Genomic DNA, 23,178 nt, shown 5'->3' on the forward strand with positions numbered 1-23,178 from the left:
AGCACTCATGCTCCTCAGTATTTACCCAAATGAACTAAAAATTTATGTCTACACAGAAACCTGTGCACAGATCTTTACAGCCACCATAATTGTCGAAATTTTGGAACATCCAAGATGACTTTTGGTAGGACAGTGGATAAATAAACTATGATACAGACAATGGAATATTACTCAGCACCAAATTAAAAAAAAAAGGCTATCAAGCCATGAAAACACATTGAGAAAATTTATATGTATGGTACCAATTTAGGAAGGCCAATCTGAAAAGGCTACATATTGTAAGATTCCAACCATATTAACATTCTGGAAAAGGCAAAACTATGGAGACAGTAAAAAGATCAATGGTTGCCACTGGTTGGGGGTTAGGGCAGCAATAACAGGCAGAACACGGAAGATGTTTTGGGCAGTGAAACTATTCTGTATGATACTACAATAGTGGATATATGTCATTCTACATTTTTCAAAGCCCAATAAATGCACATCAAAAGCGAGCCCTAGCCCTGGCCTGTGTAGCTCAGCTGGTTAGAGCATTGCCCTGTAAACTGAAAGGTCATGGGTTCAGTTCCCAGTTGGGGTACAAGCCTAGGTTGCAGGTTTGGTGTCTAGTCAGGGTGCATTCAAGAGACAACCAATCAATGTTTCTCTCCCACACTGATGTTTCTCTCCCTCTCTCTCTCCTTCCCTTGTCCCCTCTCTAAGATCATTAGGCATGTCCTCGGGTAAGGAAAAATAATTGAGCTACAATGTCAAATATGGAGAGTGACGAAGATGTGCCAGGGCAGGTTCATGGACTGGAACGAATGAACCACTGTGGTGCTTGACAGCAGCGAAGGCTGCGGGGGAGGCGGGCAAAGTGTAAACGGGAACTCGCTGCTATCTGCTCAATCTTGCTACAAACCTAAAACTGCTCTGAAAAATAAAATCTATTTTTAAAGAAAGAGTTAGGAGCTGTATAACAATACACACCTGAGTTCATGATTTTCAGGTCTACTTCTTAGCCTAATAAGTCAGGTTATAGTTCCTACAGTGAAGTTTTAAAAGTCTAAAAAGAGTATACGAGACTAAAAGTCCTGCTACGTACCTTCTACTGATCACTTATACCACTGCTAAAAAAATCTTAAATATGGTCATTTGGTTATTTTAAAAGATTCGTAAGGCCTGCCTGCTCCCTGTACAAGTGAGCTAAAGGGCGATGTGAAGGCAGTTGCACAGCTGTGTTTCTTACCTTTCTTGGGGCACTGTACATCATAGGTTATTGCATTAATGACAAGTTTAAAATCATTCATTAGCAAAGTTTCCATCAAGGTTGAAGCTGCAATCTTACTGCCATCTGAAAGAGACAATATAATGCGAACATAAGTCCTTGTTTTAGAACAGTAGGAATCTCTTTCCATATAGACAAATACTCTTACATTATAGATAAAAACCCAGGTCTTTACAGTACAGTAGTGGACACCTGCCTTTTGGGGGGCTCCCTAACCCAACACTATTTGCATTGGGAGGGATCCTCGCTTATTGCTCTACCATCCATTCCGCTGGACCAAGCAAAGCAGGCGGTGCTTCCTCTCACACACTGTCCGAGCTGGGCTGGGGTCCAGACTGATGACCCTGGCAAGGCTGTATCTGTAGACAGTCTTGCAAAGACTCAGGGGAGGTGGGAACTCTTCACAGCAAGGCCAGAGCAGTTGAGATGGCCGTTTTGGGGTGGGGATGTAGCAGCAGAGCTCATCAGGTGGCAGCTGGTCCTGGGCTAACCTGATCTCTGCTGTGTCCTCCCTCGGTTCCTGCCCTCTTCTGAGCCTGGCTCTCTGGCAACCCCAATCTCAGAGTCTGCTGATGCACTCCTCACCGGACTCCATTTGTGCTGCTTACAGCCAGGCCCAAATGGTATGTGTAGGTCAGTTGCCTCCTGCAGGAGCTCCAACTGGGGATCGAATCCAAAACCTGAGCCATGCAGGCCAGGGCCAGGTAGTACCATTTCATAAAGCCTGCCTTTGTGCCCTGGCCCGTTGCTCAGTTGGTTGAAGCATCATCCTGACTGACCAAGGTCACAGGTGGATCTCCAGTCAGGGCCCGTATAAAAATCAAATAATGAATGCATAAACAAATGGAACAACAAATCTATGTTTATCTCTCTCCCTCACTTCCTCCCTCTAGAGTTTAAAAAAGCCTGCCTTTCTCTTACTTTTAATTACTACAGGTGACTGATTTGTGTTGCTTAAAACTTGGTGGCAAACAGTACCACAAACCACCACACGCAGGGCTCTCTCCCTTTCTAGCTTGGTAAAGATAAATAGAGGCAGAGCTGAGAAAGATGAAAGGCGGGCATGGCAGGGATAGTAATAAACATAATTAAAGCTAAGGGATAAATCTGAATTTCTGTAGTTTATTTTATGGAGGTGGAGAGGGGTAGGAGATTCTGACAGTAATTACAAATATCCTAGGAACATTTCAGGAAGAAAATCTCTTGGAAAATTTTAACCTCAGTGTGCTCTGCACAACTTCTCATATGGCCTAGTTTATGTTATTATATTTTTGAACTAAACTTTAATTTAACCCAGGTGTAAAGAAAGCAAACTCACTGAACAGTAAACGAAAGGGTGGCACTGTGTAGGGGTTTCTCTTTCTATCATTACTCCTTCAGAAGGGTACACTTATAATTATGTGATATAAAGTGCAGAATGAGTATTTTCTCCTGGCCATTTGCTTGGTCACACCCAACTGGAGCTCTCTCAGCTTCATGACTGGGTGAGACGGCAGTAACAGGCAGTAACACTGCCAGCGAGATCAGGCAGACTCCGGTTGCCTCCCTCCTGTCTGGGTCTCTGTAATTCTTTTGTCGAGTCTGCACCTGGGTCTGTTCCTAGAATTTGGCTGTTTGGGTTCCTGTTCATCAGCTGGGGTGAGATCATCTTCTAAGGAACTGCCAAATAATTCAACCCACACCACAGGCAAAACAGTGACAAGCTTGGAACACTCTTTTCATGCCCGAATTAAAATGCAGGCAAATTCCACCCACAGAACCTCTTTTAAAAAGATCAACAACACACTAATCATTTTATCTGGCTTTGCAAGTGTCATTTAAAATTTACACTTACATGACTTCAAACCAACTCCTTAAAATATTGCTATGAAAAGGAATTTAACTGTGTATGATTTCTCAGTTGAAGTACTACATCGTCCTTTATACTATGTAGGAACAGCAAAAGGCTGACGTGGAACATTTTGAAGGAGCTAATGATTAAGTGTTGAAATTTTTCACCGATTCTTGAGCAAATATAGATTTAAACACCAATGAAGTGTTTTAATCAATCCCAAAGCCCCCTTTCTCTAAGATTTCTAGTCTTTTTCCTGTGTGCTTTACGTTTCAAGGCTATTCAAATTATTTTTAGAAAAAAGCAGAGTACACATCCATCAATGCTTTAACCTCTCTTATTTCATTCATTTAACAAGCCCTTACTGAGTACACACTACCTACCAGGCAAGCACTGTGCTCAAGGTTTGCATCTGCCTGTTCTCAGAAGCTTAGGAAGGCAGGCTCTGGCCCTGGCCCTGTGGGGAAGGCCCATGGGTGTTTGGTGCTCCTGTGGCTGGGGGTTGGGGGGATGTCTGTCTAGTCCAGGGATGGAATATTAGGCCATTGTGGTCATCGGACTAAAACCCTATTCTCTGGTTCTCATTTTACCAGGAAAAAAGCTCCCCTTCAAGTTAAATCCAAAGTCCAGGCAATAACCTACAAAGAGGCTTTCCCCACTCTGTCCCTCCCCTCCTACTTCCATCCAGCTCCCTCCTTTGCAGCCACAGAGGAGCCGGCTCCCATCTCAGGGCCTCTGCCTGGGGAGCCCTCTTCCCATCTACACGGCTCTCTCCCCTCTGCCAAGCACCTCCCCGCCACCAACACACAGGCTCCCCCCACTCCACCCTGCTCTATTTTTCCTCCAAATAACTTATTATCTAATAATTTATATATTTTATTTCTTTATCTTATTTTTTTCCATTTAAAATATAAGCTCTATAAGAGCAGGAGCTTTTCTTTGCTCTACCTCTAGCATCTAGAACAGTGCCTGGCATGTGTTAGGTATGCAATAAATATTGGTTGAGTAAATAAATTCTTTAACCTCCATTTTTTCCCAATTTCTGTATCTATCCTTCATGAGTTCTGAACTTGGATAGGAAAGAAGGTTTATTTCCTTTTCAAAACTGCAACAGTATTCAACTTTTAATAAGCTTATTCTAATTGAGTAATACTACCATGAAATAACAATACAAATTTATTCATTTATTTACATGTGTAACCTCTGTACACTGGGCTGGGGTAAATGCTTCTTTGTCTATTTTAGGGGTAGTAGGTCTAAGGCCATGTCAGACCACAAGAACATAAAAGCTATATTTTAAATTCAAAATTTCTGAATGATTAACCACCTCTGCTAGTATTTAAAAATATGTATATTCTTCCTGAGAAACAATTCTGTCATAAAACATACTCTACTGAAATTGCTTTTTAACAAAGATAAATGAACTACTTGTATATTTTAATTGTTCACTGGATATTTCAATCATTGGAACACATTTTGTTTTTCAATCATTTAAATACTGCTGAAAATTACATGCTGATGACTGTGTCATTAAAATTTTCTCAGGGCCCTGGCCAGCACAGCTCAGCTGGTTGAACATCATCCCACAAAGCAAAAGGGACAGGGCACATGCCTGTGTGGGTTCAGTCCCTTGTTGGGGCATGTGTGAGAGGCAACCAATTGATGTTTCTCTCTCACATTGATGTTTCTCTCCCTCCCTTCCCTTCTTCTAAAAAGAAATAAATATTTTTAAAAATTCTTTTTCCTCAGGGCTAAGTTTATGAGATAAGTAACTGAAACTTGCACTTATTTTACTCCATTAATTTGTTTTCAATGGAGTTAATGTTTTTAATATCACTGAGTATAAAAAATTAAGGTCTCAATGAAGACTAACCATTTATTATATAAAGAATTTAAAAAAACAACTTCTTTCTTAAAAATTAAAGAAGCAAAACAGAGGTTTAGGAAAAAAGAAAAAGATGAAGTTGAAAATATACATATATACCTGCTGTGAAGATGGCTGTGTTTTTGACACCTTTATCTTCATTTTGTATGTCCTGAAGAAACGAACCAACTGTTGTTAGCATTGGTTTGACCACGAATTGACAGCGCTCTTTCCTGGATGGCAAAGTGAGGGTTATCAAGGGAAGGCCGTGTCTGTAATTAACTGTTATTTCTGTTAAGAAAAAAAAGACAACACAGAACTAAAATTTACTTTTTATAAATATAACTTTAAAATACATAAATTCTAAAAAGAATGCATAAACATGTAATTCATAAGTCCCTGAGTTCCTATGGTCATTTGCATGGTTCCTACAGTGCCCTCATCGAACTACAGTTTACAGATTCCCTCCCACGCTATGAATTTTGTCATGGCTTATATCGCACTTGGTTACAATCACCTTAGAGTCTTCCTGGGTAAAGAGTACATTTCTGAGGGCGGAAACTGCTTCTCATTCATCTGTGCTTGCTCTGATTGCTGGAGTGGGTGTTGGCCAGAACACATCAGAGATATTAAGGGAACAGAAAAGGAAGGAACTGAATGGGGTGGCATGGGGTAGGGGAAGGCAAGAAAAGTCTGTTTTGCTCAAAACTCACACTTCTCACTTTATTTGTAAGAACTGAAATAAATTAGCATAGGAATCAAGGAAGTGCTAAGAAAGCTTACCATCTGGTGGCACCACTGTACTGTAAAGATGTGATTGATGGCATTTCAGATTTCCACACAGCTTCACACACAAAACCTGTAAGGAAGATTATTTTTTTCTTTTAGAAAAAGTGGGAGAGATTGAAATAGGTGTCTTTACCAGGAGATTCCTTTTAACCTTACATGGAAGCACAATGAAAACCCCAGCTCCCCATAGGTCCCTGGGTAAGTCCCTACTACAGAAGCTCACTAAACCTTCCTGGCTGCACGTCAGGGTTTGAGAACACCTGAAAATCCTAGAGTTCTATGAGGATTTTAAAATTTGCTTCTTCCTTTTAGGAGATTACCTAAAATAAATGGATACAAGTATATTCTAGATGCTTGCTTCTCAAAGCATGGTTCTTGGGCTGGCAGCCTGAGTGAGCCCTAGGAGCTGATTAGAAATGCAGAGTCAAAGGAATTAGCTCCATGGTCAGGATAGGGGGAACTCAAAAGTTACAGATTTTAGCCTTTGCTATATTTGATGGGCTTAAGTGGCTCAGAAAGTGGAGAACTGTCGTTCCAGGAACTGCAAGGCACTGGCGACGGGATTCCAGGAGGCTGATAGCAACTCAGTCTTGGTGCCCCAGGGGGTCTGGAAGCCACGGAGCCATCATGTTTCAGGGAGGGAATGCAGGAAATGCAGATAAGGAATTGTTGATCAACCGATAAAAATGGTAAATATCATCATTGGACTGCAACTCTTATTTAATTAACCTTTTCCCCAAACCCCTGACACGCCTTTTCTTCTCCTTATGAAAAGGTCGGCTTGAAATGAGTTGTCAAGACAGTTTTTGAGGGTACATAACCCACCGTCTTCTCAGAGCACAGCCATCTAAATAAAACACCCGTAAAGACTCCATCTTTGTCTCTGCTCATTGGTGACAGGCAGTGTGAACGCTGGCCTTTCTGGTTTCTGTCACAACGTGGTGGCTGTGTTCACTGCTATAAAAATGAAATAGATGCTGACTCAAATCACGTTCCATTGCGCTCAAAATCAAAACAATCCCATCAATAAGAAAAACAAAACATCCAAATACATACTTCTAGTATTAAACATACCTAGGCAATTAGTTTCAACAAAACATCACCTGTCACTTTAAGGCTATTCATTTGAATTTTATTTCTAAAAATACAACTCACTACTAGATGAGAAGAAAAAAGCTGATTACTGTATTTTTCGGTCTAATAAGATGCACCCCCAAATTGGGGAGGAAAATGGGGGTGTGTCTTATAGTCCGAATGTAGCTTTACATTTATATTAGTGAAGTATTATGTTATTTATGTTATTAAATATTTTACCACATTTTTTGCTTCAAATTTTTTTCCCTATTTTCCTCCTCTGAAACCTAGGTGAGTCTTATGGTCTGAAAAATATGGTACTTAAAATAGCTACAACTCTCAGTAAATAAATTTATGTAGAAGTTCTAAAAGTTTAATAATGAATATTACAATATTATTTATTACTTTTAGTAAAACTACATGAAACTGAGAAAAAATGTATCCATTTAGAAACATATCAGAATTCTCTACCAAAATACACCTTTTAAAATGAATGATATAAATGATTCTCCATGTATATAGGGTGAATATAAAAATGTGGAGGTAAGAGTCCCTCGCTTTATTTCTCCACAGTACCGTATGTGTCCCCTGAGTAAACACTATGTGTTGTGACAGGGACTCTCTTCTTGACCAAACTTTAGTCAGGGTCCTGTAAGCTTCACTAATCCCCATCCTCGGGCATGTTCTACAGGAGCCCAGTCTTAGCAAGAATCCTGTGTCAAGCTGGTTTAGCCAGAATCCCCCACCCTCGATAATTGATCAAATTCATCATCCTTCACCATCTGCCAAGTATTATCTGATCACCTTAGTCTGCCTTCAACAAGAATCCTGTGAGGTCAGTTTAGCACAGAATTACCCTATCCCCTTAGTAATTTTCTATCCACCACCCCCCACTCTGCTCCAACAATATGAATCCTCACCATTCCTTGTTGTATTTGGGGTTGAGTCCAATCTCTCTCTCCCCTTGCAAAACTCCAATGATGTGGTCCCCCTGAATAAAGTCTACACCCCCTATTCATTTGTTGTGAATAACTTTTTCTTTTAAATTTTATCTATTGATTTTAGAGAAAGGAAGAGAGAAACACTGATTTGTTGTTGCACTTATTTATGCATTCATTGGTTGCTTCTTGTATGTGCCCTGACCCGGGATTGAACCGGCAACCTGGGCATATCAGGATGATGCTCTAACCAACTGAGCTGCCTGGCCATGGCCAAATAACTTTTTCTTTAACAATGGCTTGATGTATATCCTCCCAGACTTTTTTCTATCTACTACCACCTTTATATATGAGTTAAATTCCATGCCAGAGTCTGTATAATGCTAAAGACAGTTAATGAGTCAGGTTCCTAGATATCAATAATGATAACTCCTTACCATAAAGTACTTATCATTTAATGCACAGATGAAGTTCTGGTCTACTATCAAGGAAATCATTTTAAGATGTACCCTCCTGACAATCAGGAAATGCTGAAAGAAGACTCAGTGGCCAGAGAAAATTATCAGGGCTTTCTCAAATATTTGCGTGTCCAATAGTCACCTGGAGGGCTTACCTAAACACAGACTCCTGGGCTCCACCTCAGAGATTTTTGTTCTAGTGAGTGTGAGGTAGGGGTGTGAGAATTTGCATTTTTAGTAAACCTCAGGGTTATACTGAAGTTGCAGGTGTGAGGACCACATTATGAGTAGCTGACCCTTGACGGCTTTAAAGGCACTTAAACATTTTTAATTCCAAATTTTAGTGCTAGATTAAGGGTTACAGCCTTCAAGTGATACGCAGTACCAGTCAAAAAGATGACTTAGGCTATTCTTCTATCATTGTCTTTCCTAAATAAATTCTAATCACTTCACACCCCTGCTTAAAACCCCTTATGAAGTAGAAAGAACAAAGACCCTAGAGTTGAAAAAAGGGAATTCTAAATTTAATTTAGCAATTAACAGCCAAGAGACCCCAAATAAGTCCTAGGAGGAACCACTTCAGTTTTCTCAAGGGTTAGGTGGGGATAACAACACCTGTCTTGTAGAGCTGATGCCAAGATTAAAACAAAGCATTAAGCAAGTGTGAGGCACAACACAAGCCTATGGGCTAACTCAGCTCTGCAGCTTTATCACTTTCTGTTCCCAGCAGTAGGAACTTGGGCCCTAGGCAAAGGAGCTTTGTGTCATTAAAGTGCTTTATTTACTTATTTCTGCCTAACAAATTCTGTCATTCCCTTGAGGTTCAGCTTGAATGCCGTTTTCTCTTCTTGAGGATCACGATGGTCTAGTGGAAAGAACACAGGCTTTGCAGTCAGAGTCCAGTTGGAATTCTGGCTTCAAGCTACACCAGCTACACTGAGATCTCTGCCAGCCAGAAAGTTCAGAAGAAATGGGTTGTGAGAAAAAGAAGGGAACATGTTTGGTGGGACTGGGGGCAAGGGGCAGGGAGCCAGGGGAAACTATCAACAGGGAAGAGATCTGTTCGAGCATCAAAGTAAAACGAAGGCAGCCATTAGTAAAAAGGAGATGTATGAGGTCTGTCTGGAAACAGTATAGCCATTGTTAATATAATGAGAATGGTTTACAAGACATAATGTAACTGGCAGCCAAGGAGAGTGGACTGGAATGCACATGTGTGAACAGTGACAACTTCACGGTACTAGTCAGTGGGGGTGATAGACGCCATTGAGTGAGCATGTGTGCTGTGTGGCCATTGCATTCAAAATGACTGAGCAAGCAGAACAACAAATCTGCATCAAATTTTGCATGAAGCTTGAACATTCTATGGAAACCATTCTGATGATTGAGAAGGCCACAGCTATGGGCAACTGCTTGATTGGCAGCCTCATCATGACAACGTGCCTGCTCATGCATCACATCTTGTGCAGAGTTGTTTGGTGAAACATGAAATCACCCAGGTGACTCAACCTCCCTACAGCCCAGATTTGGCACCCTACAACTTCTGGCTTTTCCCTAAACTAAAATCACCTTTGAAAGGGAAGAGATTTCAGACCATTGATGAGACTCAGGATAATACAATGGGGCAGCTGACGGCAATTAGGAGAACTGGGAGGTCCCAAGGTGCCTACTTTGAAGGGGACTGAGGTGTCATTGTCCTAAGTACAATATTTCTTGTATCTTGTATTTTTTTCAATAAATGTCTCTATTTTTCATATTATATGGCTGGATACCTTCTGAACAGACATCATATAATGATCACATACTAGGGCCAATTAACAAGATCAGGTTGCTTCTAAAGCTATATTATAATTTAGATTAAATACCTTTATTATTATTTTCCAGTCAAGATTAAGGGATCCCTGTGCTCCATGCTCCAAAACAATAAATGTATTTCCATGTGCCGAAAACAAAAGAGAGCACAGTGTGATAAATGAGCTCAGTGGACAATCAAGGGGGTTCTGGGTCCTGCAGAAAAAAACATGTTTCAGTGGAAACATATGTATAGTCCATGGCACACTTTTTTTTCCAAGTGATCACCATTTTATCTTGTTCATTGGTTTCGAGGCATTTGCAACTATTTGTAAACTGTAGGTAACTCATACGTATGTAAATTCTATCCAACTGGGTAGTAATCTGAGTGACTTTCCCACTCAGTGACTTCCCACTGTGGAATACCAGTTTCATCCCTTTGCATTTCATCTTAACATTCTTTTCTCCATATAAACCTGTACATGTATATTTTTCCTTTTAACTGGATATAACATGTGCTTGGTTCCTTCCTGTCAAATGTGGATGAAAAAAAAACTTCTGTAAAAAAAAAATCTAACATAAAGTAACCTGAAAGGGTGATCTGATCATAAATTCCTACCTGAGCAGGTCATGGTGGGTAGTCTCGCCCCAGGCCTATAACTTCCCCAGTAAAAGATAGTTATCTTTGCTGTAATCAAGCCCTGTCCATTGTTCATGTGCATCTACTTTAATATACCTTGAAATGCCTCTTTTCTAGACCACCTTCCAAAGAGAGCACAATCCTGTTAACTCTCCTGTAATCCAATCACAGAGATTTTCCAGCTTTTCATTCTCCCACTCCTGTAATCTTCCTTTCATTCCTTCCTTAATTCCAGATGCATAAAAGAAGCTGCAAACTCACTCTGGGAAGCATTTTTCTCAGTCTGTTGAGATTTTCCTTCCTGGCAGGTCCTCTGTTTGGCTCAAATAAACTCTTATTAATATTTTCTACAGGTTTGAACATTCTAACCTTAACAAGGTTAAATACATTTGAAATTCTAAAATATTGGGTTGGCCAAAAAGTTCATTTGTTTTTTCTGTAAGATGGCTCTAGTAGCACTTAGTTGTGTTTAACTTCATTTGATGCAGTTTTATTAGATTGTATTGTGACAGCTGTCACATCAGTGTGCATTTAAAAAAACATCAAAATTGGTGAATTTTTGTATACCCATGTTAATATTGAAGATAGAAGAAAGTAAGTCACGTTTTTGGCATATTATGCTTTAGTACTTCAAGAAAGGTAAACAGGCAACTGAAACAAACAAAAGATTTGTGCAATGTATGCAGAAAGTGCTATGACTGATCAAACATGTCAAAAGTGGTTTGTGAAGTTTTGTGCTGGAGATTTCTCAAAGGACATTGCTCCATGGTTGTGCAGACCAGTTGAAGTTGATAGTGATCAAATCAAGACATTAACTGAGAACCATCAATATTATACCATGTGGGAGATAGCTGACAGACTCAAAATATCCCAATCAGTAAAGTTACTGGTGAAAATGAAAAATGTATCTTTTATTTTATAGAAAAAAACACACAAACTTTTTGGCCAACCTAATAAAATATTTAATACATGTTCATTATTATAACTGCATGGGAGTCATGATTTTACCTTTTTCTTTCTTTTTTTTTAAGATTTTATTTATTTTTTTTAAGACTTTTTCTGAAAACTATCTTTTAATAGTCCAGAACAGAAGAAGTAAATACTAGTTTGACTCTTTTGGGGTAAGAGAGACTAGAAACTGCCCAGGACAGGATCAAGCCAACCCTTCCAGTGATTTGATGACGTATTTGGGATCTCTCCAATATCACTGTGAGATAGGCCACTAAGCCAGGACAAGTGGACTAGGGAAACTGAGAAAGCTGAACAAACTGGCTGAGCAATTTATAGCCAGATACAGAAGGTCACCTTCCTAGAGAGAACATCTAGGCCTCAGCTGCATTTCAGCTCCAGGCCCAGAAAAGCAGCAAAACTAGGTGGGTGATGCCGGCACCAGCTGCAGTGACTGATGACCCCCTGCCCTGTCACTGACCAATCAGTGGAGACCAGGACTCTGAACAGGTCCACCTGGAAAACTGATGACTATTCTGCTGAAACCCTCCCCTAAGACTGCCACCTGTAAGAGAGGTAAAAACCTCAAGACAAAGGACCCAGAGAGGACTCTCCCTCTGGGGAGCAGCCTGTGCCATTCCCTTCCCCACTTCTTCCCCTACAGGCACGCATCTCTTAAACTCTAAGGGGCCCCAGGAGACTTGCAACAGAGGGAGCAATGGGCAGTCAGCTCATCCCAGGCTAATCCTCCAAACCTGTCCCCAAGAACCCCTTTTCTCTGACTTCCCAGTGAGCTAAGGCAGCCCAGCCTGGGCTCTCCTGTTGCCTCTTCTACTCTAGGCCCTTCCTTGTTTCACTGTCCCCAGTTTCAATAAACATACCATCACAGTCACCTGGACCCATTTTGTGATTTTTTCCTGCATGAAATCAAGAACTCACACTAGGCAGACCTATTCAGGGCCAGGTACTGTCTGCTGCAACATTCCAGGACAGGACCTTAAGGTGTCAATTTAAGAACCAATTCTGGGCTTGGGCCACAGGAGCCCAGTTGGAGACAATATAAAATTACTAGCTAAAGGAGCACACATAGAATGAAATGGGGTACTTACAGCCTGCATAAAAATTCTAATATACAAGGAATTAAGTGCTAAGAAGAAACCAACACATTCATTTTGAAGATTAATTCCACTTAAGAAAGATAAAAATAAGAGCCATCCAAAACTGAATCTAACATAGATTATATTTAGGGTCTTCAAAGACATAAAAGGGATGATATGTTTCTCGGAAATGTAAACAAAATATTATTATACTAAAATTAATAGAATTGAAACAAAAATTAGTTACTATGATCAGCTAATTAGCCTTCTTAGAAATGAAAAAAGATCTACATACACATAAAAATCCCGCTTAGATAAATTCCTGACTGGATGAAGTAAACAAAAAACGAATTTAATTAGACAATATTTCACCCAGGGACAGGGGAGAAAGATACAGAAACCTTCAGAATCCAGAAAAACAATCACTTCTCATACATTTCTGGCAAGGATGTAAAAGGATACAACCGTCAGGAGAATGTTTGTCAGTTTCGCATAGAGTTAAACAAACACCAGCATGTGACCCAGTAATCCTCCTTCTGGGGGCTTACCCTAGGGCAGCGATTTTTAACCTTTTTCATCTAATGGCACACACAAACTAATTCCTAAAATTCTGAAACATACCAAAAAATACATTTTCCCCTGGCAAAATATAGGTATAATTTTGACTGATTTACCCAAAAAATGATAATAGTAGTAATTACATGCCCTTTTTGCTCCAAAGTGACTTTTTAAAAAATCAGGTGCCTATACTTGTACATAAGAATTTCTGGTATCAGTTCTGGATGGTGTGGCTAAGTGGGTTGAGCACCAGCCTACAAACCAAAGGGTCACTAGTTCGATTCCCAGTCAGGGCACATGCCTGGGTTGCAGGCCAGGTCCCCAGTTAGGGGTGTGCAAGAGGCAACCACACATTGATGTTTCTCTCCCTCCCTTCCCCTCTCTCTAGAAATAAATAAATAAAATTAATTAAAAAAACTAAACAGAGAGAAAACACAAGATTATTTTTTTAAAAATTTCTGGTATCAAGAATTAACCAATCAGTTGCAACCTTATTATGCAGTGTGAGCAACAAGATGCATGACCTATATTACATGACCTATATATTTATGGTTGAAGACAGGGCATTCATACCCGTAACTGTTTTGTGTTGGCTATTGTCATTTTTTATTTGTTTTAAAAATTCTTGCAGTAAACCAGTTGAAAATTGCTGCCCAAGAGAACTGAAAACACACTCACGTGACCTGGACAAATGTTATTTTATTCCTTTCACAGGAGACACACTCCCTGGGAGGCGGGGGTTTGGGTTTGATCACTGCTGCTGTCCTCTGCAGCACCTGGAATAGTACCTGGCACATAATACAGGGGCTCAGAATGTCATGGGTGTTAAATGAACATATGAATATCTTCAAGGGGCTAAGGAAAAACACCAACCTAGAATACTACGTTCCCCAAAATTACTTTAGGTTGAAGGAAATAAAGAGATTTTCAGATATACAGAGGTCATAGCTTCTTTCCTACATATATATCTTTGTTAAGGAACTTGTTTAGGAAGAAAGGAACTCCACTCAAATGGAAGCAGAATGCAAGAGAACACTGTTATGGGCTGAATTGTGCCCCTCCTCCAAATTTATATGTTGAAGTCCTAACTCCCAGTATCTCAGAACCTGACTGTATTTTAAAGAGGTAATTAAGTTAAATCAGAGCATATAAGTGGACCCTAATCCAAATGGCTGGTGACCTTATGAGAAGAGGAGATCTGGACACAGACAGGTGCACACACAGAGCAAAAGACACTTGAGAATGCAATGAGAAAATGACCATCTGCAAGCCCAGGAGAGAGGCCTTAGAAGAAACCAACACCGCCCACAACTTCACCTCATACAGACTTCCTCCCTCCCTCCCTCCCTTCCTTCCTTCCTTCCTTCCTTCCTTTCTTTCTTAAAAGATTTTACTTATTTATTTTTAGAGAGAGGGGAAGAGAGGGAGAAAGACAGGGAGAGAAACATCAATGTGTGGTTGCCTCTCCCGCACCCCTTCCTGGGGACCTGGCCCATAACCTAGGCATGTGCCCTGACTGGGAATCAAACTAGTGACCCTTTGGTTCACAGGTCAGCATTCAATCCACTGAGCCACACCAGCCACGGAGGACTTCTTTCTCAGAATTGTGAGAAAATCAAATCTGTTTCAGCCACCCAGTCTGAGGCACTTTATTAATGGAAGCACTAGGAAACTAACACAAACACCAAAGCTGTAAAATATGTGGGTAAATAAGCTAGTTATTGTTAAGAAACTTTAAACCAGTTTGTGTGTTAAAAATGAGTAGAAAAATGCCAAACAATATTTGGTACGTTATATTCGGTGAATTCCTACAACATGTAAAATCATGTTCAGAGGGAGGTGAAAGATAATGACAACCTTGAGACTTTGTTAGAAAAGCTGTAATTAAATACATGTTTATGTTAAACACTTAAAGGAAACCACTCAGTCTGCAGTTTCTAAAGTGGTAGAAAAGAAGAAAGAATAAAACAAACCATTTCATGGAAAGTAGAAAAAAGAAGCAAAAAGCCCCATAGAAACGAAAAAGTATAGAAATGTAGTAAGAGTCCTCGTGGAAATTTGGAGAACAGAGAAAATAAACATCGAGAATCCCACCAACCTGAACTCTTTCATGCCAGCCTTTATTATATATTCACATAATCATAAATCCATTGATAGATGATCATTAATGTTCTATAAGCTACCTGGTTAAGAGCCTCATTATTTTAAGTTATTTTATTTAAATAGCTCTATAACCACATAGCCTGTGGGTATACCAGAATTAACTACCTATTGTTGGACATTTCCATTTTGTATACTACTTCTACATTTTTTTTCTGGTCAGAAAGAAATGCACAGTCATTTTAGAAAATCCATATATCACATACACTCGAAATAAAAAATAAAAGTCACCAATAATGCCATCATTTAAAATTATTACAGTTATCAGTGATGTATAGCATCCAGTTTACTTTCTTTTTAAAATGTTTTAAATAAATTTTATTTATTTTAGATATAGGGGAAGGGAGGGAGAAAGAGAGGGAGAGAAACTTCAACATGTGAGAGAAACACCAATCGATTGCTTCTCACACGTGCCCCAGTGGAGACATGCCCACAACCCAGGCACGTGTCCTGACCAGGAATCAAAGCAGCAACCTTTCGCTTTGTGAGATGATGCTCAACCAAATCAGTCACATCAGTCTGGGCCAAATTTTTATTTATTGATTTTAGAGAGAGAGAGAGAAAAACACTGATTTGCTGCTCCACCAATTTATGCATTCATTGGTTGTTTCTTGGATGTGCCCTGACCACGGATCAAACACAGAACCTTCATTTATTGGGACAACATTCTAACCAACTAGGCTACCTGGTGAGGGCCTCCTGCTTTATATCTTATGTACTGTACTCAACTTTTTACCATCATGGTTAAACTGATTCTAAATATTTTTGCATACAAATCTTTGTTTGCATTTTTTCCTTTAGAGTAGACTGCAGAATAATTGGATCATAAAGTAATAATAATTTTAGGATCCAGAAAATTTATTTTCAAACTTCTTTGGGGAATATTTCCTTTGCTTCATGTTGCTTTACTCAATACAACCCCAGACTGGTACTAGTCTGAACCCAAACAAACAGATCTTCATAAGGTTCAGAATCAAACGATAAGACACATCTGGGCACTGCTGGAGCAGCAGGCTTCCTGCTGGAGACTTACCCCCAGACAGGCCACAGGTCTGTCAGCCCAATACCTGTTGAGCTGAGATTTCTTGTTCCTGCACAGACCTGAGCCTCTCCTTTGCTCCTTACATTGATGGACTGGTAGACCAGTAGACACAACTGAACTGTCCCTGAGGCCTGCTGATTCTAATATTCCACACAGAGCTCTCCAATCCAACCTCTCTCCTCAAGCTCCACCTCTACTGCCCTAGCTCAGACCATTGCCACCTCACCTGAATCACTGTAACAGCTTCCTCACTGGCTTCTCCACCTGTCAATTCCAGATGAACATTTATTCCAATCTTCTAAAATCACATAAAGCAAACTATCTCTAGGTCCAAAGACTGATATTTACTCCCTCTTGCAAAGAGAACCAATTCCAAATAAAACTTTTTATGAGTCGACTCTGTCTACTTCTCCAGCCTCACCTTACCCCTAGCACCACCTACCTGCCAATCCTGTATTCATTCCAGAGGTGTAAAACATACTGCAGTTTCTTGAAAATGGCACATTGTTGCATACTTCCTCAGCTTTGTAGTGATTCCCACCTTGCCTGCAAAAGCCTGCCCAGTGTACGTTTGTTGTGTGGGCAACTCTTTCTCTTAACTCTCATCTTCCCACCATAAAACCCATAGAACTCTATGTGCTAGTTCCCTTTTGATGAACTCTTCTGATTTCTAGATTTACATTTTAAATCTGTCCAAAAGAATTGCATTTTGTAGCATACACTAGGTGGTTATCTTAATACTTCAGTCTCTCTCAGGGGCTACATGAATCATCACTGTTAAAATAAAATTTTTTGAAAATTAAAGATGGGATTACCTTTTGATCCAGTAATCCTATTGCTGGGACTATACCCTAAGAATACTGAAATGCCAATTCAAAAGAACCTGTGCACCCCAATGTTCATAGCAGCATTATTTACAATAGCCAAGTGCTGGAAGCAGCCTAAGTGCCAATCAGTAAATGAGTGGATCAAAAAACTGTGGTACATTTACAGAACAGAATAGTATGCAGCAGAAGGAAAGAAGGAACTCCCACCTTTCCTGGCAACATGGATGGAACTGGAGAGCATAATGCTAAGTGAAATACGCCAGGTGGTAAAAGACAAATACCATATGATCTCACCTATAAGTGGAACCTAATAAACAAAAACAAACATGCAAAATAGAACCAAAGACACTGAAATAGAGAACAAACTGACAGTGACCAGAGGGGAGAGGAGAAGCGGGTAATGGAAAAGAAGGGGAAGGGATAAGTCAAGGAACATGAATACAGGACTTATGGTTATAGACAATGGGGTGGGGACTGACTATGGGAGCAGGGGAGGTGTGGGCGGCAGGGCAGGGGAGAGCAATGGGGGGAAAGGCGGGACAATTGTAAGTGAGCAACAATAAAAAAATAAAATATTTTTGAGATCATCTAAGGCCAGGGGTGTCCAACCTTTTGGCGTCTCTGGGACACATTGGAAGAAAAAGAGGTGTCTTGGGCTATAGAGTAAATACATTGTGATACATAATCACAAAAAAATCTCAATGATTTAAGTAAATTTAGGATTTTGTGTTGGGCTACATTTACAGCTATCCTGGGCCACATGTGGTCCGCTGGCCACAGGTTGGACACCCCTGATCTAGGCAGTTCAAGAAGAGTAGTTCATCCGCAACATGACTAAAACAAAACAGAAGCAGAAGTAATGCATACAGCATCCAGCCAGTAACCGACACTAACCTCCACAATGAGTGCCGTGTCTCAGCCAGGCCACGTTTACCTCTTCTAACTCCACATTTAAGCCAGTCATTTCCTCACTCTCTGGAGACCAAGCTCAGCAGGACCTCTGAAATCATATTCTTGTAATATTTCTTTCATTCTGCTTTTCCTCCTTCTCTCCTTTTTTCATTTCAACAAAGAAATGCTTTCGAGAGCAAATAATGAAGGGTCACAATCCAGAGAGACGATATTGGACTAATTTGCTTGTTATAAAAATTGAATATTAGAGTATGTTGGCTTAAAATACCTTATTTATAATTAACAAATGGGAAGTCAGAAGAGTTCATCAAAGAGAGCTACTACAGAGCAGTTTGGATTTTGTGTTTTTTTTTTTAACAGAGAAGCAAAATAAATGATAAAAGCTGAAAGCTCAGTGTGAGGTTCCACAAAAGCTCACAACACACCACAGGGTGGAAGACTAACGAACCCAAGAACAAGCTTCAAAGCAAAACAATGATCTAACCATGGGGTTTACTTGCTTGGTTCACACATTCCATAGAAGAAATCTACATTAGGTGGTACACAAAATAGGGTATAAAATGATTAAGGTTTTATTCATTTTTAGATTTATATTTTACCCATTTCCTTCTTCAACATTTCTTCTGCATTCTCATTCCTTCTTTCTGTGTTACATTTTGCTCACTGTGGCTTTGAATAATGCTTTCAATGACAGCCTATGTATGGGTAGTAAACCCTCAATCTATGTTAATAAATTCAACAATTTCTGTCCTTTTCACAGTTGAGTTTAATCTATTTACATTTATTATTTCAGATAAATTTCAAATTCTGCATTTTGTTTTGTGTTGTCTATTATTATGATTCTCCTTTGTTTCTTTCTTCTTTTTTGTCTTCTGATAATTTAACTAATTGTTTTTTATATCCTTTTACCCACTCTATTAATTTGGAAGTGCATGTGTGTTTCTCTATCCTTTCAACGTTTGCCTTGTACATTCTGAGCCATTCTTACTTGGCTCAGAGTGTGAAACTAATTTCTCTACCCCACTACTGAACAATGATAAGGATCTTGGACTGCATCAGTCACAATTAAGAAGGAATTATTTCCACCTTATTTTTTAGAACACCCCAAATTGCCTTCATGACTACCATTTTATATAGTTATTGTTTCTTAGATTCATCTATAGGATTTCCATTTCTTCTTATATCCTACTTTCTTATGTGTTCAGTTTTATTCTTCTAGAGAAGAACTCGCAATAAGACTCTTTCTCAGGCTTCATTTTGTTGAAATGATAGTTTACTGGATATACAGTTCTAGATCGATTGTTATTTCTACTCAGAACCTTGAAGACATTCCTATGCCTTTTGGCCTCTATTAATACATCTTCTGTAAATTTAAAGATTTTCTCCCATCTTTCTGTTTCTGGGGTTCTACAGTTTTCACTAGAGTCAGGTACAAATTTAATTTTGTTTTCTTCTTAGAGCTCATAAAATCTCTTCATGCTAAGGATTCATTCTGAAAGGGCACTCGTGGCCCTGACCCAGGTGGCTCAGTTGGTTGGGCATGTCCCGCACAGTGGAAGTTCTCCAGTGTGACTCTAGGTCAGGGCTGGACAGGGTGCACATGAGAGGCAATGCATCAGTTTTTCTGTCTCAGATGTTTTCTGAGCTCTCCCCATTTCCACCCCACTGAAACAGTGAGCGCTAATGAATTTTTATTGTTGGTTTAAGCCACTAAGTTTCCTGGTGATCCATTATGTAAGAATTTAGACTTCTTGCGGTTTTAGATTAGACTTCAAGAATTTACTTTATTCCTACTCTAAATCTAGGGGTCAGCAAACTACGACCCATGAGCTAATAATGCTTTTCTTTCACATTTTTAAAAGGTTGTTAAAGGTGTGCTGACATTTGCTTTAAACAAACTCCAATAGTGGAGGGAGGTGCGGTTTCAAGTTTGTCTCAGCCTAAGACAAGACTTATCTAGGCTGAGGAAGAGTGGAGGACTTAGGAAAGGCTTCTTTCTCCAAAGAATGAGATTCAGGCACCTTTGCGGAGGTTGCAGCTATTGGTTACACAAAAAACATGCAGCTGCTGGTGGCACAGGAACTGGCAAGGGAGCCCCAGCCAGAGCTGGGCTACAGAAAGGGCCTGCTGTTTGTCATGGCTGGAGCAACCTGGAGAGCAGCTCTCAGTGAAGAATGCAGCTGAGGCCCTTTCAGGAATCAGCAGGTGCAGAGAAGAAGGCCTGAGGGTGTTAAGTTGGTGTGTGAGGACCACAGGGTTCTTACGCTGGAGAAAGGAGAACCATAAGTGGGAAAGGAAGTACTTCTTGTTGCCATCACCTGGCAGCGTCTCCCCACTTCGTCTACCACAACAACGAACAGTGCACCAGCTGGCAAAAGGGAAATGTCTACAGGGTCCAATTCCAATATCACAGAGCAAAGAGGGGTAGTGTTGGAGCTAGATATAATAAATTTATAACTGACACTATACTTCCTCTCTCTTTCTCACCCATTTTGTCCTGCATTTTTAAAAGGAAAAACATGTAAGCATGTGTTGTGTCCAAAGTATATGATGATATTCAACATTTACCACTATATATTTAGTAAGCATGCCATAGGCACTCAATTTCATTCTATTCTGTAACATTTTCTGAGTAAAAGGGGACCTATAGTGAGTTGGAGTTTCACATTCCTATCTAGTTATCCAATGTTGGAAAAGCAATAAAAAGGAAGTGTGATAGATAGAGAACAAATTCCTAAATCCCAAAGCATAAGAGATTGGGTAGGTAATACAAACCAGAAATGTGTTATTCATCATCAAAAGCCACAAGTCACATGCCTAACTGTGTGTGCCTTCAGTTGCTTACTCAGCAGAAATTACTTATACAGCATGCTTCCTCTGACAGAATATCCTCTATGGTAAATTATGCCAGCTTGGTCCCATCTGTGAGGCCACCAACCTCTACCCAGAGACTGAATATTCAAGCAGAAAGGATAAGGAAGAGAACAAACTGTTACAAAAAGAATTAAAAGAAATTCTATGTGCTCTAAAATCTGCGAAATGGTGAAGCTTAGTAATTCTTCAAAAAACAAGCTAGCTCATTTAACAAAAGAGCCCAGGGGAGGCAGTTCATGTCGTGCAGAGAAAGAGGGAACAACGCTGGCAGCTGAAAATTATATCTTCTAACTGAAAATAGCCTTTAAGGAGAAAGTTTTTAGAAGATTCTTTTTAAATTTGTTAATGGGGGAAAAAAAAAGCTATGTTGCCCAAATCAAATTTCTAGTAAACAATCTAGGCTGTAGAAAAGCTCTAACTGAAGCTCTTAAAAGTTCTCGAGCCCTGACTGGATGCTGAGTTGGTGCAGCGTCGTCCCGTACACCAAAAACATTTTGGTTTGATTCCTGGTCAGGGTGCACACCTCGGTTGCAGGTTCAATGACCAGTCGGATCATGTATGGGAGGCAACTGACTGATGTTTCTCTCTCTCCCTCCTCCTCTTTCCTCTCTCTCTAAAATCTATTATAAAAAAAATATCCCTGGGTTGGGATTAAAAAAAAAGTTCTCAAGAGGGTGAATTTTAATTTAGGGGGGTCAAGAAAAAAAACTGGATCTCAGTTTCTCTGAGACTCTCCCAAACAGGACCCGCAAGTAATCCTCCAGCAACAAGGATCAGACTCTTGCTCCCAGTGTTTCACACTTTGCTGGGTCTACGCCTTTGCCCTCCGTTTGCTTCGCCTCCAATGCCCTCTTCCTAGACTTTACCCCATTAAAATTCTAGACACAAAGCACAACAAGGGTGCAGCAGTTGGAGCCAGACTGCCTGAGTTTGAGTCCCGCTTCTATCTGCAGGACCCTCACGGAGGTTCTTAGCCCCAATGAAAGAAAACAATTTGGCAGAAGAGCAGAGATCATTTCCCCTCCATATCAGCCTCTCCTCACACCTCCCCATCTCAGTAAATGGTCCCGCCATCCACTCAGCCGCTCAAGTCAAAACCAAGGAGTCCCTCTTCATTCCTCCTGCTTCTCATGCAGGGGTGAGCAAAATGATTTACAGTTGTTTAATGGAAAATAATACAATAATTAATAAACAATAATACAAGAATTACACAAGTTGTGAGTTTCATGTACTCACAACTGTAAACCTACTTCTGCCCACCACTGTACATACACTCCCTCAGCAAGTGCTATCAGCTTTACTTCCAAACTGGCCAAACTCTTTCCACTGTCACTACCCTTCTCCAAGCCATCAGCATCTCTCCCTGGCTGCTCTTAGTACCTCCTAAACTTTTTCCAGGCTTCCACTCCTGCCTTTACAACCTATTCTCCATAATAGCAAAGTGATCTCCTAAAAGCATAACACAGATCTCGTTACCCCCTTGCTAAAACTTTGCAGCCTATTACTGCACTTAGAATACATTTAAATTCCTTTCCTGTCTGGCCTCTTCGGACCTCTCTGACTTCATTCTCTATTCTTCTTTCCTTCACTCTGTCCTCCACAGGCACATGGGTCTCCTCTCTGTCCCTGAAATAGTGCACCAATCTCATTCCTGTCCAGGGACTCTGCACATGCCACAGCCCCTTGCGTGGACTCTGCACCTCTGGCTCACCATCGCATGTTGCCTCCTCAAGCAGGTCTTCCCATCACTGTAGCCAACACTGTTCCTGCCACACGACTGTCCCATATTCCTGAGTTTTGACTTCTTCCTAGTTATCTTAATCTGCAATTAAATCAGTTATTTGTCTATTCACTTTTTTATGAGAAAGTTTATTTGGAATGTTACAGAAGTGGTAGAAGTGAACCAGCTCCGGAAACAAGTTACAGAAGAAAAAGAAGGGTCCTTGGAGCTCAGGAGAGAAAAAGGCACAGGTAAGGCACCTGTGGAGAGGGAGGAGGGAAGGAAAAGGCGTGGGCACACTCCCGGGAGGGAGAGCATGCCAGGTATTCACTTCTTTACTGGCCTCTCACCACTAAAGTGTCAAGGGAGGAGGGGTCTTGACTCTGTGTTC

The 23,178-nt window shown here is 40.3% G+C and overlaps 1 protein-coding gene across 2 annotated transcripts in view; it reads right to left on the reverse strand.

Annotated features, from left to right (window-relative positions):
- MCUB (mitochondrial calcium uniporter dominant negative subunit beta) overlaps positions 1-23,178 on the reverse strand; it is an 88,278-nt gene that overhangs the window by 17,020 nt on the left and 48,080 nt on the right. For both annotated transcript variants that reach the window (XM_036025404.1, XM_028507051.2), the window contains exons 2-4: positions 5,743-5,818; positions 5,080-5,250; positions 1,226-1,330 (exon numbers count right to left, since the gene is read on the reverse strand). In XM_036025404.1, the coding sequence (XP_035881297.1) occupies positions 1,226-1,330; positions 5,080-5,250; positions 5,743-5,818 (352 nt within the window). The remainder of the gene's footprint in view (positions 1-1,225; positions 1,331-5,079; positions 5,251-5,742; positions 5,819-23,178) is intronic.

Source organism: Phyllostomus discolor, chromosome 1, assembly GCF_004126475.2.
Source record: "Phyllostomus discolor isolate MPI-MPIP mPhyDis1 chromosome 1, mPhyDis1.pri.v3, whole genome shotgun sequence".
NCBI lineage: Eukaryota > Metazoa > Chordata > Mammalia > Chiroptera > Phyllostomidae > Phyllostomus > Phyllostomus discolor.